The sequence below is a fragment of the Pongo pygmaeus genome, chromosome 1 (assembly GCF_028885625.2).
Source record: "Pongo pygmaeus isolate AG05252 chromosome 1, NHGRI_mPonPyg2-v2.0_pri, whole genome shotgun sequence".
In the NCBI taxonomy this organism is placed as follows: Eukaryota; Metazoa; Chordata; class Mammalia; order Primates; family Hominidae; genus Pongo; species Pongo pygmaeus.
In genome coordinates, this window is record NC_072373.2 from 63,872,171 (window position 1) to 63,885,183 (window position 13,013).

At 33.2% G+C, this 13,013-nt stretch overlaps 1 protein-coding gene across 5 annotated transcripts in view; it reads right to left on the reverse strand.

Moving 5' to 3' along the window:
* HMCN1 (hemicentin 1) overlaps positions 1-13,013 on the reverse strand; it is a 448,248-nt gene that overhangs the window by 277,072 nt on the left and 158,163 nt on the right. For all 5 annotated transcript variants that reach the window (XM_054449377.2, XM_063647968.1, XM_063647964.1 and 2 more), the window contains exons 5-6: positions 2,597-2,768; positions 336-442 (exon numbers count right to left, since the gene is read on the reverse strand). In XM_054449377.2, coding sequence (XP_054305352.1) covers positions 336-442; positions 2,597-2,768 — 279 coding nt within the window. The remainder of the gene's footprint in view (positions 1-335; positions 443-2,596; positions 2,769-13,013) is intronic.

Genomic DNA, 13,013 nt, shown 5'->3' on the forward strand with positions numbered 1-13,013 from the left:
TGGCTCTAACTGTTATTCTGTGTTGGCTCCATCTCTGATTATTTTGTAAGCATGAAGTAGATAATAAAATAAGTCTACAGATTTGATGATAGGAAAACTATCTGAGAATTGTAAGTGTATCGTGTGGCAATGATGACATTCATGATCCTCAAACTGAAAACTACCAAATTCATGTGATCAAGACACCTCCTACAAACACCTATGTACATTGCTTTTTATTACAAACACTCTCCATGATAGCAAGAGTGTATGTTTAAAAAAACCATTGTGTATACTTCATGAAAAACGCCAACTTCAAAATAAAATAATAAACAAACTTTGTGAAATAACAGTACCTTCACTGTCCACATTCCAGCCTCTGGCTCTTTCACATTCACTACTTTGGCAGAGTTATGGATATTTAATAGCTCATTCAGGCCAAATCCCTTTTTTATCAGCTTCCCTGAAAGACAGAACATAAAGGTAACAAGCACAATCCTTCTCTCAGCTATGTATATTAGCTAACTTAACACTACATAAAACTAAGAGCATGATCAAATTTCAAATAACACTGGCACATTCTTCACTGAAGTGTGCTGCAAACTAACCCAAAGAGCCTTTATTTTCTATTCTGTGGCTAAAATAAAACACATTCAATTTCCAGTATCTATGACCTGATTGACACTTACACCCGTAGCTCAAAACATGATTTTATTTATTTCTAAAATATACTTAATTTTAAGGTGTCCAGGCATTGGAAACTGAAATAATGAATTACTATTTGTTATGCTGACTTGATCATCAAATGAGAATAACAATTAGACTGTAATCACATTTCCGAAGCCAGCCTAGATAGTAATTACTATGGCTACCAAAAATGTTACACAGAGTCACTAGAGAGATTTAGATTAAATAGATGACAAACACAGCAAACCAGAATAAATGTCGTTCTGGAGAGCACTCAAAGTATTACTAACATGAGAGCCCTAGGCATATCTTTACACAAAGTGTAAAACCTTAACCGGTTTCTCATGAAGCACAGGAGAAGGCTTTTATCTGTCATAGGAATAATTAAAGGAGGCAGTGCAATGAAGTAGCATGATACCATTGCCTACTGACCTGACATTTATCTAAAGTGTGTAATAGTTGGAACTTAGAAAAGAGGAAAAGCAAATTTGGAATTAAGCCACAGTTCAGTTTTTCACTTCACTCTTGACTTTCCCATGGACTACTTCTCCAGTTATATAAAGAAATAAGTTAGGCCATGGCTCACGCCTGTAATCCCAACACTTTGGGAGGCCGAGGTGGGCAGATCACAAGGTCAGGAGTTCGAAACCAGCCTGACCAACATGGTCAAACCCCGTCTCTACTAAAAATACAAAAATTAGCCAGGAGTGGTGGTGCGCACCTGTAATCCCTGCTACTCAGGAGGCTGAGGCAGGAGAATTGTTTGAACCCAGGAGGCAGAGGTTGCAATGAGCTGAGATCATGCTACTGCACTTCAGCCTGGGTGACAGAGAAAGACTCCATGTCAAAAAAAAAAAGAAGAAAGAAAGAAAGAAGTTATAAGCATCCTATGTTTGAATCAAAAGTTTTACAATCATTGTATGCCCAATGACTTTTTAAAGTAGTAGAAACATAATGCAATGGGTACAGGTACTCTGAGTCTCCAGGTAGTAGAAAACACAAGTCTTTCCTTGGTAACATGGATGTTATTGCAGTAGAATGCTACTTCAACAGGAAAATCCATTTATAAGGTCAAACTTGTATAAATCTTGAGAAAGACGTTGTATTTGTCTTGTAAATTTTAATGTGTTTGTGGCCTCTGAGAACAATTTCATAGGTTGTTTTCTTTTGGAAATTAGTTATTTTCCTCTAAGACAAAGTAAGAAAACCAGTTATCCTCTTCCCTATTTATAAATACAGAGAAAAAATATGCAACTAAAGCCACAGTGGAAATATAACTATTTGGCAAATATTAGGTAAAAAATATATCTAAATGAAAATGTTAAGAAACGATTAAAGATTTCTGTCTTTACTAGATTGTTATTTGATGTAAATCTTATTGTAGTTATCAACTAGCAATGGTACCAAACAAATCATATGGTTATAAAATATACTTAAGAGGCAAAGTGAATTATTAAAAGTTCCCTTTACTAAGAATATAAATTTGGTTTTTAACAAATATCTTCTGTAAAATTAAAATTTATCAAGAAAATGAGTGGAAAATTAGTTATTTTAAGAGTTATTTGGTGTGAGCCATTTAAAAATAATGTAAAATACTGAATTTGACAGAATAAGTTACTATAAAGTATCTCCTCATATAAAGTTTCAGGTTTTATTTAAATATTTTCATTTTGGATCATTTAAATATAATTAATTTACTAAATCTGACCTCTTTAAATATGAGAAGTTTTACCTTTTTGAATCTCATGTTAATTCAACAATAGTTAGCACTTTTAAAATGTTACATTTTTTAAACACCTTCCTTAGCCACTTCTGAATTTACTGAATTTATTTATGAAGTTGGCATTAACTTGACAAAAACAAGCATGTGAAAAGTATTTTTCCCTCTATGTATTTTGTATTTTATTATGTGATGTTTGATATATCTCACCTAAAGGATTGTGAATTTCAATCATTGGAGAAGGCCCACTCAAAGACACAGTGACCTCTTTCAGGCTGGGATCAAAAGGAATTCTCCAAGTATTTACAGCCTGTTCCAAATGATCTGTGGATAAGAGGTGAACTTTGGAGGCCTGTACTGCTTCTTCTACCCATTTTAATACCTATAAGAGAGAAAGAGAAGTGTAAGTGATATCAGAAAACATTCGCAGTTTTATGTCATTGCTGTTTCAGGTACTTTGGGTAATCAAATGACTCCGGCACATCCTGGACTGGTGTGAAATTTATTTCAGTCATTACTGAAGATAGGATTCTTTCTAATTCTGGTTAGTGTACATTCAAAACAAAGTGCTGGTTTAACCCATGTTCAAATTTCAAGTTTTCTATCTTGAATAATACATTTAAAATGAGACTACAGTGTACAAAACCAGTGAGGGGAGATATGCAGAGATATTACTGACAGTTTGCTGTCTCAAGAGATAAGAACCTATTTAAAAACATAATAGTGCTAACATGTGCAATCCCTTCTTCTTCCATTCTTTCTTTCCAGATTTTATTCTTCCAGATGCAATTTGTAAAAGAAACACACTTAGCAAATTATCAAATCCAATTTCAGTAAATTGGGCATATTAATTATTGTATTATGCTCTATTATAATTATATATAGTATATTATAATATATTACAGCACACTAATTATAGAAAAATTGCAATGTCACTAAAAGAGTCATTTTTATAATAAAGTGAATAAGTAACAATATAATGGGAAAAGCATTGCATTAAAGAGAATAGAAAAATATTTCAGGTTAGAATTTAATACCAAGTGTACATTCTTGAAAAATAGTCTTTAAAAATCATTAAGAAATTAGGTTTTAAAAAGCTGTTAATGCCTCATTGTGAACAAGAAAAACTTTGAATCCATAGAAAGTTTCTGCACTAACAAAGACAATTTCCCCTTAGACAAATGGTGCATGTCTGGACAGGTACTCCTTGGATGATCTTACAATTTTAAGTCATGATAACCTTTGATCACCTCATCTTTCTCTGGTTTATGTATCTTTTAAGACTACATATCACCATGAAAATTTTCTTTTGTAATGAGGCATAAGACACTGAACAGAGCTGGATATTAAGCTATAGTCAAGCTATTAATGATAAACAAAAACATATTTTGAAATTTAGGTGTAAGTGGTCACATTTCAAGTAACCAAGCAATAAATACTGTGCAACATTTTTATTTTCTGTGAAAAGTATCCATTTTTTTCCTTTTCTATCCCCCTAAGGATAAGGGAAGCATCTAAGACTTATTATCACATAACAATATGAAACAATCACATTTATCATAAAATAAATGTTTTTGTTCAAGGTGCTTTTCCAGGTACTAAGTAATGTAATGATGACCACATTTTCAGTCATTAGGACTCAGATTTACTGAATGTTTTTGCATTTCTTATATTTTTCATAAAAATTCCTGTCCTTGCTCCAGTATCAAAAACCATATCTCCTATTTCTTTGTGTTTCCAAAACGAAGTGTTGTGCTCTACACATAATAAAGGTGGGTATATACTAATGTCAATGAAATTGGTCATAATGGTAATAATACTGATGTTCTTAATAAATAAAAGAAATTCATAATACAAGAAATGCTGTTGAAAAAATGTATGTAAAATGCCCTCACAGTACTTCCACACAGTAATGCCACATCACAGTATTTTCACAGTCCACATACTTACACAATCTTAGTTTTCTCCCTCCCCAGCTAAATTCCCTTCTCTTCCCCTAGTTGTTTCAGCCATTGCTGAAGTGTTTCCGCAATGGCTTCACAGGCAAAGTAAAGTAATCTGACTATGAAAGACAGAAATGTTTTCTGTAAATAAAAAAAGAGGCAAATTCAAACCAGACAGAAGAGAGAATCTGAGCAAGAACACTGAGACAGAGACAGAAGTACTCCAAATATGTTGAGAACATGAGTGACTACATCTGGCTGCAGCGAAGTGCTCAGATAAAAAAGAAGAAGATGAGGCTGGAAGGCTGTGTCAGGACCAGACAATGGATGGTCATAAAGTCAGGCTATGACATTTGGATTTCATCCTAGAGATCCCAATGAAAATGACTAAAGGGCTTCAAGCAGAGGAGTGACACACTGAAATGATATTTTGCAAAGACAAATTTGTAGCGTCATCACAGACGAATTGAGCAAAAAAACAAAATTTAATGCAACTAATTGCCCCATAAATCAAATGATGTATTTCCTCAAAATTTAACCTTACAAAGCACATGGAATTTTACCTATGAAATAAAACATATTTGTTAAAGAAGCAGATGCCATTTTTGAAAAATGGGTTCTTAATGATCTATCATGCTTGAAGAGAAGGGTATGGATCACTCGGCTTATCAAATCCATCCATATGACTAGAGACCAGACTGACTGTAACTAACATTGACCATATATAGAACATATACTTTAATAATCAGAGTGTTGACATTTTTATGTCAACATAAAACATGGCTGTAAGGGTCTGCCTAACTAAAAAAAAAAAAAAAAAAAAATAGAAAGGATTGTTGTTGGGCTTCAGAAAGCATTTTACAAAGTTAACTGATAATAAATAATTTTGAGGATAATGTCTGATATGGAGACTGAAGAGGGCAAAGGAGAGAAAGTAAACAAATGGACAGAATATCTGTTTTAAGGACAAGACACATAATTTGGTCATAAATGACCAGATTGAAAAGATTTTCTTCTTTTCAATAGAAAAGAAGAAAAAAAAAAACATTAGAAAACAAGTACCAGTAAGAATTGTGAGACGTTTCAAGTTTAATAATGAAATGAAATGGCATTAATAAAGATGGAAGTCATTTTTTACATACAACCTTCATTAAATTTATAGTCTATGTCTGAGTGGCTCTACAAATATATCTTTCCTTCAAACCCAATGCAGAGAGGTTATGATATATTGCTGGAAAGCTATCTTGTTGTCTGTTAGTTACACATGGAAGTCCCCAAGTCTTGAGTATTCATAGGAAAATGGAAGTCTTCCTAATTTGGTTGCATTTTCGGGAAGCAAGTGTGTTCAAATGGTACAGAATATAAGTGGGCTTTGGTTTACTCTTAATACTGCTTCCAATTCATCAACATTTATGAGGCTTTCACAAAGGGATTATCATGTATCATAATATTACTTGTTGGGAAAGACATAGTGCAGACTTCTGTCAAGAGTCTCAAATCACTTTTTTTAATCCACTTATAAGAAAAATCTAATTGAAAACAGATGCAACTCGTTGTATTAGAAAATACAGATACTACCAATATGTGAATAAAAGTAGATCACTGCAAGCTACAGAATGTACCATAAGTGCGGTTTCTGGCTTCTCAGGGTGCCAGATACAAGAAAATTAAAAATCTCTAATTGTCTAACTATGAGAAATGTTCTCATAAGATTAGAAATGTTCTCATAAGATTAGAAATGATCTTCTATTATAAAGAAAAAAGAATAAAACTAGAATAATGTGAGAGCCTACAAATTATGCATTTTTATCAACACAAAAGCTTTTTTAAATCCCTAGATAACTGTTTATATAGTACATTAAATGTTTTAATATAAAAATGGTTCTCTGACAATTTGTAACAGTTTATATCTACAAAGGGCCTCTGAGACCATCTAATCCTTCTCCTTAATTTGATAGATGAGGAAACTGATATTTGAGAGTTCTTGTACCTTTAAAACTCTAACAAGTTGGATTCTGGCTCAATAGCTATATTTTTACATAAGCCCCTTGTATACTCTCATAAAGATTTTGCAGCCCATGCTATAACCAATGCTTAAAAATAGTCCATATATCTACTCAACTCTAAAATAAGATACAACTATAGTTTTAAAGCACAAAACCATCACACATTATTATGAATGATAAGACATTAGGAATAGAAGTGAAGTCAATTTTTGCATACACATTCATGAACAGAACTTGAAGAATAGTTTTGTTTGGAAGAGCATTTCTTATGTAATGCATTATATCCAAATGAATTTCCCCAGGACATCCTTTGTCTTCCTGGCAAGAAAGGGGAAGTATGGTGAGGTGTTCAATACAGTTTGCAATTATGCCTTTATTTGTATTTTTGTGGTTGCTGTTGTTATTTTTTATCCGTCTTTCCTTCTAAATTGTAAGTTCTATGAGGGCAAGGACCATAGCTGATTTGTTCACTACTATAGTTCCTGAACCTAACATAGTACACGAAATATAGCAGATTCCTGATTAAATATATGTTGGAGAGAGAGATAAAAGAAGAAACAAAAGGACAAGAGAGAGAGAAAATGGGAGGGAGGGAAGAATTTTATATCAGGTCTTTCCCTGGAGTTAAATGTGTGCTAAAAGGCAGTATTTTGTCCGTGTGCATTTGTGACAGTCCTTTCTCAGCACTGAATTTTCTGCATTGAAGCTGAATAGAGTTCAAACCTGTATTCATGGTTTTAAATGTGAGCATCACATTGTATTTAATTTTTATTTGATTTAGTTGGTTAGCTTAGGATTTTTAAATGCAAAGGAAAATTTCACAGAATTAAGCCAGTTTTTAAGAAATGCAAAAACCCATGCCTTTTTCTCAGTCACACTGGATAGAGATTTTTCAAGCTCAGTGATGGTAGAAAGTTGATTAGGTATAAATGCATCCACCTGGTAAGTGAAGCCTGATCTGGAAAAAAAATTGTGTAAAATTAACACTAACACCAGCAAGCACACAGTAGTGCTTATTAGATGATGGATACTTCTAAAAGTCTTATATTGATCTTCACAACTGCCATTTGCACAGGTACAGAGCTACAATTATTTCCATTTTACAGATGAATAAAAATGAGTGATAAATGCCAAAGTTCATAAGACATACAAGTAAGAAGGCAGCACTTGCCTGTTGATCCCATAATCTTGTCTTTCACTTTCTATTTTCTGAGTTAGCATTAGGAAAAAAATGACAGTTTTCAAGAGTGAATCTGAAATAATATGTAGTGAAAAACAAAAATTCAATGCAGGTGTTTTTAAAATGAAATGGCATGCCAAACATAATGAACAGATTAGCTGTATATTTTTATCACTATTTTGGCAGCAAATTGTTAAGAGTTACACTATATAAAAATATTAAAGCCTTTAAATCTATATGGTATTTGATATGAAAAAGATTTGCCACATTTCCAAGACAATCATTTTGTAGTAAACCCTACATTATAGCAATGGCAGGCTTTACAAACCTCCGACCTGGCTAAGAGAGATGCCCCTCTGGATAACCCAGACAGCCTATCTCTCTGGGTTCAAATTCATTCCTATCCTGCAGTATAGCATAGAGCCTAAGCTTCCAATTTTGCTTAGAAGTCACTAAGCATTTATTGAGCACCCAGGTGGGAATATGAAAGAGGAACTCAGAGATTTGAATCTGTCGTTCATTTGAAAGATTCAGGTCACTGATCTAATGGAATTTAAAGCCATGAATCCCCTTGCAGGCCCTGTCCACAAGAACTTAGACAAAGGAAGATATACATCATCCCGTGAAAATAAACTTAAACATCAATATATAATGGCTCAGAAAAGAGCCTGGGAGCAAGTCTCCGCTTGTCCTGATGCTGGCAAATTTCAGATGATGATTTGCTCTTTGTACGTGTGCCTATAGAGACGAAATGTATCATTTGTGCCAACACAAGTGTTCTAGACTTGCAAGCAATTAGATTCCTCATGGTAGATGAATGAGCTGGCATTCAGATTTTATACAGCACTCCTCTAAGTTTGGTTAGTTCAAGTCTATTTCTGAGTATGGGTCCACTCACAGGCTGACAAATCCAGTGTCATGGTTGGTAGATTTAGCAAATCCACCAAGAAATATCACCACTTGAGACTTTTTGAGAGGGTCTTCCCCTGATAATATCCATCTATATTACTCTTTGGGTGTTGTGTGCCTATTTAATTTAGAAAATTATACAGTGAGTTTTAACAATAGTAAGTGCTCATAAACAAGTGTGGCTGGTGATGTGTTGTATATCCATAAATGCTCATGCTAAAGGTAGGCAAAATAAGACATAATTTACAGGATTTAAAAAAAACAGACTTTCTGCTGGAACTAAAATTTTACTTAGTTTATATAGAGAATAAACTATTCTCTGGAGGAGCTTAGAAACTGGAATGGCATTAGAAAATTTGGGCTCAGTGGGGACTCTAGAGGGGATTAGTGAAAAGAGGAACTCTCAATTTCAACTCAATGAGCACCCAAAACTTGTGTACAACTTCCATACCTTCTAGATGATCAAAGTTTTATAATACACAACAGCTGAAAAAAATAAAAGCACACTTTAGACATTTATGAACAGTGAAATCATTCCTGCTAGTTACTTTAAAGTGTTAAGGTATGTTTCATTAATTTATCTTTATAAAATTATTGTGTCACAATTTCAATGTGTTACAAATGAGAGAGGAAATTTAGCTTGCCAGAAAAATATGTTTTATATAAAATAATACAAATATAGAAAAATAACTTTTATCATACATGTCTCTCACTGAATCTTTTTTTGTTTGCTTGGGTTTCTTGCTTGTTTGTTTCACATTTTTTTTTTTCTTCTTCTACTAAATACCTATTGTAGAATGGCCAAATCTCAGTGAGTTCAGTTGTTCCGTTGAAACTTTCTAGTTTTAAAAGGAAAAAAGTTATAAAAATACATAGATACATACATTCATATGCATACACACATACATGTAGACATATGTATATACATACATATATGCCATTTATGGTCTTATCGCTGGCTACCCAGAAAGCAGGAGAAACTTCAAACCTCACTTACGCTACGAGTAACAAAAACAACCCCTAGTTAGGGAGGCACGTAAGCATTATTGATATTACAGGTTCCTAGTCCTGACTCTTTCTCCTCATTCATACCCTGTATTTATTTACCTATCCATATATGCATACACCCTCACACATTTAATAAGGTATGCAGGTATAGTAGTTACAGAAAACACTATCGCACATATATTTGAAATGGTGAATCTGGACTCCATGAATAGCTTCAGGGTCATCTATGAAATCCCTAAAATCATTTGCAAAATTAGATAGATAGATAGATAGATAGATAGATAGATAGGGACATAGTACATGGGAGGAAGGGTCATAGTTTGGCCAGATTTTCATAGGGAGATGGGAGGGACAGTTTAGAAAACAACTTTACAGAGGTATCCTCTCTTCTATAAAACAGTCTTTCACATTACTAAACAACAACAAAAAATTTATATGAAAAAAGTTTCTGAATATCTTATTTAAAATAGATAAGTTAGAATGTGAAATAATTCACACTGCAAAGGATTCCTCAATTCATAAATGGATATAGGCTCCTTCCAAGTGTTTTTATAGTTATTAAATAAAAAATTGAGAAGAAATTAAATTAAAAATTATTAAATAAAAAATTAAGAGAAGAAACTACTATGAGCTAAAGTATTACAGAGTACTAAAATAATATTTAATTTTTAATTACTAAGAAAAGTAGATCTTTATATGTTCTAATCTGCTCTTCCCACCCCCAACATATACTGGAAGAATGTAAAAATACAAAATTGTCTGGTTTATACTTGACATGTAGAAAACCTATTAGTCCCTTTTAGCATATATAAAGGTCAGAAAAATCCTTCCCAAAAGACCTCAAAATATAGACCTCATTTCAAAGAACAATTTAGTACAGTCTAGGATCTGGTTTTTAGGTTTAGGCACTTAATTTCAACTGGGATTAGGTCTATTTTGGGGAGAACTTATTCTTTGGTACAGATACACATGTATTGAATCCAAAAGGCTTTTAATGTCAGTGAGGAAGAATCATTGACTAACCCATTGGCTTCTGGAGGCAAAGTTATGCTGGAAACTAAAGCATAACTGGATCGTTGTTTTGATGGCTATCATTTAAACAGCATTTACATGCTAAGCTCCATGCTAAGAATGTTACAAATTTTACCTCATTCAATTTTTTCTATATTCTATAAATATTAATATTTACTTTTTCAGTAAATTACAGATTTCTAGTAAGTATAAAACTCAAAAAAGGCACAGGACTCTAAATCTTATTCCCTTAACCATTGTAATATTATAACATGGGGTGAATTTCTTTGTATGTCCATTACCCCTCATTTCTACCTTTGAAAGAAACTTCGAGTCCAACTGGCCCAGAAAAAGAAAGAAAAAAGAAGGAAATAAGGAAGGGAAGAAGAAAGAGAGAGAGTTGGGGAGAGAAGGAAACAAATACATTTTTAGATTTTGTGCTACCAAGGGCCTAGGTCATAATAATTTAAGGGTGATTCAACAAATTTTGAGTATAATTTTGACTATGCAATTAACAAATTATGTCCTGGCTTAAGATGCAACCCCCATTTAGAATATAAATCCATTGTCCTGTCATGTGCTTATTGGGTTTATAAATAATATAGATGAAGTGATTTAGATGCATTAAGCATTTAATAGAATTTTCTTTATTAAATTAATTTCCCAGTAGAAGGGCTGGTTGAAGCTCCCTAACTTTCAGACAGAAGTTGGATGGGAACTACCAAAATTTACCTTCATGACTTAACTGTTCTTATGCTTTCCTGTTGGTTTGCACTCATTTTGATTGACATACTCTTTAGATAATTTAACATATTCAATCAAGTTTTAGGCAAGTTTCATCAATTTCTGGGCCCTTCAGACAATAAAAGGAACCTTTTGTATATCTCTACTCTGATTATGTCTTGATCCTAAAGTGAAGTTCTCAAGATCTCATCATATTCTCTATATTTCCAAATAGCCTCCTAATATACTAATAATCTCTTCAAAAACAAAGAGCTTTAGGAAGTTTACATTCAAATGTCATATAATAGAGCATACAATAGTTCATTGGATATGCAGATAAATTGGAGGATTCCAAAGGTCCAATCATTTCAGATGTTCCATGAGGCATAAATACTAGTGGCAATATATGTTTCAGGCAGTCTAAAAGATGAGCCATCTGTGTGGACTAAAATTATTGGGAAATACGTTATAGAGATGGTAAAAATGCAACATTATATGGCTTTTAAAATCTGGCACCACGCACAAAAATCTCACTAACACTAACTCTTTCCAGATCCCCTCTAATCTTTACAAAGGACGTTTCGATTTATATAACAACCTGGATTTTACTGGTAACATTAGCAATAATATAGGTGAATATTCAGCAGTTGCCAGACATCTTTAATAAATTACAGCAAAACTTTATAGCTCTCACAACTAAATCATCACTCCAGAGATGGTAGTTGGAAACAACTGTACAAATCTTAGAAATCCTATGAGAAAAGAAAAAAGTAAAGCAAGAATCCAAATTTTGGAAGTAAATGAAAGCAATGGATTAAATCAGAGAAAGTCAGACTCGTCAGCATACCAAAAGGTAATCTAGATGCCTGGAAAAGGGAGAGTTTGAAAAGTAAAGAAGAAACAGAGGCAGGAGGACATTTTTAACATGTTGAGGAAGAGAGGAGGAAAAAAAGGAAAAGAAAAAAGCATCCAACCCATAGGCTTGTTAGGGTCTTTGAAAAAAATATTGTTTCTATTTATTTTAAATCTAATTATCACAATATACTAACAACTCAAGAATGAGACAGATGTATGGCCTGTAAAGGGGTTTCATATTAAGTCAATGAACATTTAAGTATGGTCTCACCAAATAGTAGGTTCTGTGCTAGATACACAAAGGTAACAAAGTATGTTGCCTGCCTATAGTAACTTACAGTGCCAAACTAGAACACACATTCATTTGGGATTTGCCAACAGAAACTAGGATAACATCTCCTCTCTGTTTTACCACTGCTAAACAGTGTTTGTGAACGGGAGAACTGTTCTGTATCTCCAACTGGAGAGCAACAGAGAGAAGTCTCAGCAAAAGATAACAGAACATAAATGTTCTCCAAAATACCTTCTATTCAGTGACAGATCTGGGTTGTGTGAGCCTCAAGCTTACATAACTGGGAAGTCCTTAAGAAATATGAAATTATAAAGAGTTACCTCAAGTGAGGAAATAGTTTACATAAATTTCAAATTGTTAAAAGTCAACAAATACTGCAAATCTCACAAAATCTAGAAATTAAGAAAAATTTTGTTAACATCTGACAAGAGTCTATGGCATTTCTTTCGCTGCATTTTTGGTTATATAATCTTTGAATGTCTATTACTATGACAAAAAAATTGTAATATTCTCTACAGAAATAACAGAAAGATAATTTTTATTCTTTTCCAGGAAGCTTCTAAACTTTCAACTTCACACATAGCTATACTTGTGTTTATAGTATTGATAGAAATTTGGGTCCAAAAAAATAGCAAAGATCGCCCCAGTGTCACTGGACACTAAGGAACATGTACCAGAGGAGAAGTTGAAGTTGAAGGAG